The sequence below is a fragment of the Pygoscelis adeliae genome, unplaced genomic scaffold (assembly GCF_000699105.1).
Source record: "Pygoscelis adeliae isolate BGI_AS28 unplaced genomic scaffold, ASM69910v1 Scaffold135, whole genome shotgun sequence".
Lineage (NCBI taxonomy): Eukaryota > Metazoa > Chordata > Aves > Sphenisciformes > Spheniscidae > Pygoscelis > Pygoscelis adeliae.
The window spans coordinates 3,198,368-3,202,958 of NW_008824908.1; the positions used below are offsets into that span (position 1 = coordinate 3,198,368).

A 4,591-nucleotide genomic window follows, 5' to 3' on the forward strand; every position below is an offset into this window, starting at 1 on the left:
CGCCCCGTGGGGCGTTTTTTGGGGGGGGGGGGGTGTGCCCGCCGTTCCTCCTGGCCCCATCCACGCCTCATCAGCCGCTCTCGTGAGAGCTGGCGGGTCTCTGCGCTCCCCTGGGGTTTCCCCGGCTCAGGAATACACCGCGATCCCTCGCTCCGCTGCGGAAGGCACCTGCACCGGAGCTGATCTCCTCTGCGAGTGAGTGTTGGTGGTGGTTACACCGCATTTAAATCTGCTGCCCATATGTACTCATTTTATATTTTAGCCAGGTGACGTTGAGGGATACAGGGCAATAAAGTAAAGAAATTTTAAACAGGTGACATTGTCTTCCCCAGACACCTCATTCTGTTCTCCAGACATGTACCTCTTCCACATAATACTTTTGAAAGTTGTGGTTTAACGTGGTAATTGTGAACAACAGAACAACACATCCTGCATACGGAGATTGCTGTCACCTGAAATTGTACTCTGCTAACTTTCCATGGGCAACTTACTATTTTTTTTTGAATGCTCAAGATCTGAGTTTAAAAACAGACATTCTGACCTTTTGCTTTATCCAGGTTAATTATACTAACAGTCTGAGGCCACTGATGTCAATATCTCAAGGTGAATTTCCGGGAAGGAAAAGCATCCCAAAACACTATAAGCCATATGGAAAATCCAAAGGTAATTTACATACTGTGTTCTACTAGTTTAAGTCCACTCTTAGCGCTGGACAGATTGCGAAAATTTACTTTTATGGCCAGCCATAGTGCTTCTTTGCTAGAGCACTGTGTCTCTTTGCCCTCTGAGTCAGTTCAGGGTATCGTTTTCTGAAGCCTTAATGATTTCAACCTTGACTGTCTAAGACCACTTCTGTCTCACTGAGTTGTATTACAGCAGTAGAGGTTATTGGAAACCCAAGCAGTAACACCTGCCTGGCTTCAGTGTGAAGGTTGGTGTGTCAAGGTATCTTCAAAGGAGTATTTGCTGTTCTTACATTGAAAGTGAATGTACCGGTACCGCTAAGGGATACAATGAAAGAGATATTTGGCTTGTTTCCTTAGAGTGCTGGCCTTCTAAGTAGTTGCCCCCCTCTACTTCCCACAAATCTTAAGGTGAAAAGAAGTTCAGTAAGAAAGGACGTAAGGATGAGCTGCAAAAGTAGAGCTTTGGCAACTCTTTGGTTGGCTGTGTTTCTGGAGGATTTACAGGCTTTAATTTTGTAAACCTTTGCTATTTTTTTTCCCTGCGAACTGCAGAACTGATATATTTAATAAGAAAACAAGCACTGACAGGAAATCTTATGGTTTAAGCTAACCCATTTTATTTCATATCCACAGTGGGTTAAGAGCACGTGTATTACCACCATGTATCAGTCAAAGTGTTAACTTCTTGAGACATGCTAGCTTTACTATTTATAATCGTTCTTATATACTGTTAGTGTATCCTGATCTCTCTTTGAGCTCTCTTAGATACGTTACTTGAGCGGCCTTCAAATGATAATTCTACTGGTTGATTTTTAAGATGCTTTGACAGTAAAGCAAAGTGTAGTTGAATTCAGATGATGTGTTAGTTCAAGTGATTAATTGGTTTGAGTCAGTTGTTCCCCTCCTATTATTCTTCAGTTTTATTCAGCTTTACAAATGCAGTCAAAGAAAGAAGGCTGATGTTTGCTAACGCAGTAACTATGCATTAAATACCATATATATAGTCAGACAAAAAAAGGGCTTATACCGAGTTAAGTTTATTTTGCAAACAGTTGCACCAGTTGCATTTAACAAATTAGTAGTGCTCTGTATTTATTTATTTATTCAGGAAATTCTAACTGGAATCAAGGTTTTTTGTCTCAGTATGAAGAGTGTTCTGCAGATGCTTCTTTTGCTCCTGCTAACTCATACAGTTACCAAACAGATGATGGATCATCTTCCTACGGACTAAGATCTAATGACTTTGCAATGATGTCTGCACTCAGGGACTCTTTTGCTCTTCAGACTGGAAGTCCTGCCGGTGGTATCAGTGAATGGCTGAGACTGTTCAGCCGATCTGCTTCTGGCAGTAATTCAGCTGGTGGGGCCTCTTCCTATGAGACAAGTCCAGTGAGTGAGTACTCAGCAGAATATATGTCCAACGACGTGCGAGGAAATAAGCTCCCTGATAACAGAATCTCATATGGCGGGGAAAGTACAAATTGGAGGAATCAACAAGCATGTTCAAAAGCGAGGAGTATAAGTGATCAAGGATTACCCTATCCCAATTCTTCTGCCTCATATCCTTCATCTGGAAGATACTCCGCAAACTATCCTTCGCAAAGCTATTCCTCTTACAAGAATGATGAGCCCGTGAGTACTTGTACATCGTCTGCAAATTCTGCTGTTTCAGGAAGAGGTGGCTCCAGGTGGTACCAGGACTCTAGGTGGAACGAGGACTCTGGGTGGAACGAGGACTCTAGGTGGAACCAGAGCTCTAGCTGGAACCAGGAGTCTAGCTGGAACAAGAACTCTAGCTGGAACCAGGAATTTAGGTGTCGAGGATTCAGGCATCAGAAGTCAGGCTACAAGAGTGATTGGGGTTCACATCAGTACTCGTTTTCTGGCAGTGGTTCGTACAGAGATTACCAGCAATTCAGAAGCTCAGATAAGATGTTTGATGAAGATGCTGTTGGTCTTACTCCCAACATTTTGAACAGACTACGAGGAAAGGATATACCTACAATGACCAGGATGCTCAAACAGTTGGCTCCGTATTATCCAGCACTTCAAAGTAAGATTGTGACTAGTTTTCATGTAAAATGAGTTACATCAGTATAGTTGCTTTAATGTAAGCAGGAGACCGCGTGTTGCAGAGATAGTACGCTCCCTTCAGAGGAGTTGAGTTAATTTTGCGCAACATCTGTATCAGTTGAAGAATGGCTTTAATTGCCTCTCTGAGGAGACTTTGCCTCTTGACAACCAAATAGAGCTGTGAGTGGGAGGAAGTTCTGATAGCACTAAAATTTCCTGAACTGAAAGGTTTGTCCTAGGTCATCTTGCTAACTAGCATCTTATATCATGATCGGAGTTTGTACTGTTGGGGTGCCAACTGTGGGGAGGGAATGTATTGGCATAAAGAAGAAAATATTAGAGTGCGTGCAGAACCAAACTGGGATGGCATTATGATAGATGAAAATACTCCAAATGGATCAAACACATTGGGATAACAGAAGAGAAATGTTATCAAAGAGCTGGTTTGTTGTATGACAAATTATTTTCTCCAATTATTGTAGAAATATTCCTTAATGTTAAAAATAGTGATACGCTATTCAAAATAAAAGATTCTCCTTTGGAAATAGATTACAAGAGGGATTTAAAGGGAGGTGGGCGTATGCTACTGTATAGCTCTCATTGGGCGTGAGTTTGGGCAAATGCGAACTATGCTTATGGTAATAGAATTAGTTCATTAACTAGGTAGCTAGTTAATAGTAAACTTTCATTTTAACATTCTCTCTGCTGTATTATGTGAAATAACATGAAATAGAAGTAACTGTAAACGTTTTTATCTCCCCTTTCTAGAACTAAATATTCAGACATTAGTCAATGTGCTAGTAGAAACTAGAGGAAAAGATTAAGGAGCAACAACAGCTGAACTGGAAACAGATGAACAGATTCAAGAATCTCCATCTCTTGGCTTTCAGGAGAGAGACTGCATTTAGTTCTGTGTTTGACTGGTTTTGGAAGGGGAAAGGGGGGTAGGGTTTAATTTTTTAACATGTGAAATATAGCTGGAACACAAACTTGCACATAACGGAGGTGAACATACTATTTTCTTTGGGCTTTTTTAATGTATTTGTTATATCTTGGTATATTACAGAAAAAATCTTTTGTTATTTTTTAAAAATATGTTAATGTTATTCTGTCAGCAAAAAAAGCTAATAGCTTTTAACACCCTTCCCAACTCAGAAAAAAAGAAAGGTTTGCTTTTATGTTACCTACTTAGGAAGACTATTCACTGAAAATACAGGTCCGTTGCATGAGAACACAGGGTTACTTTTCTTCACACAAATGTAAGGCCAGTTCAGTTAATTTTATAATTTAGCATATTTTTAGAAATTGATACACTACATTTCTGTTCAGACAAAGAAAGGAGAATGTCACAGCAAAGGTATTCTGTGTCTTAACGTGATGCTATATGGGGAAAAAGTAATCTGTTCTAGGGGATTGGTATGTAATGGGGCATATTACTCGCTTTCATTTTTGCAGAGTAAAAAGAGATGTGAAATACATGCAGATTTTTTTTAACATGTTCAGAATGAAATGGTTACAAATGGACTTAAAAACTTATTTGATGGATTGAGCCATACTAAGATAAAAATTCTTGATTCTTTCTACTGGCAAAAGCGTACTAAGAAATAGTAGAACCTATAAGGCAATCAGATAAAATAACAGGGAAAAATAAATAATCAAAATGACATACTAACTGACAAATACTTACCAGTTCATGATGTTTACCAGTGGTCCATACTTCTGTTTTCTTTTCCCCACACCTCTGAGCCATATGCTCATGAATGCCTGGCTGTAGATGTCTACTTTATATAATCAAATCCAGCTTATATGTGGCTAAAGAAAAGGAGTAAAGT

General features: G+C 39.7%; 1 protein-coding gene across 1 annotated transcript in view; it reads left to right on the forward strand.

The window, feature by feature from the left end:
• Positions 1–3,833, forward strand: part of LOC103917739 — a 39,803-nt gene extending 35,970 nt beyond the window's left edge. Inside the window, exons 14-16 of the mRNA XM_009324929.1 lie at positions 558–663; positions 1,795–2,739; positions 3,528–3,833. Coding sequence (XP_009323204.1) covers positions 558–663; positions 1,795–2,739; positions 3,528–3,583 — 1,107 coding nt within the window. The 3' untranslated portion in view covers positions 3,584–3,833. The remainder of the gene's footprint in view (positions 1–557; positions 664–1,794; positions 2,740–3,527) is intronic.
• Positions 3,834–4,591: the final 758 nt, after the last annotated feature.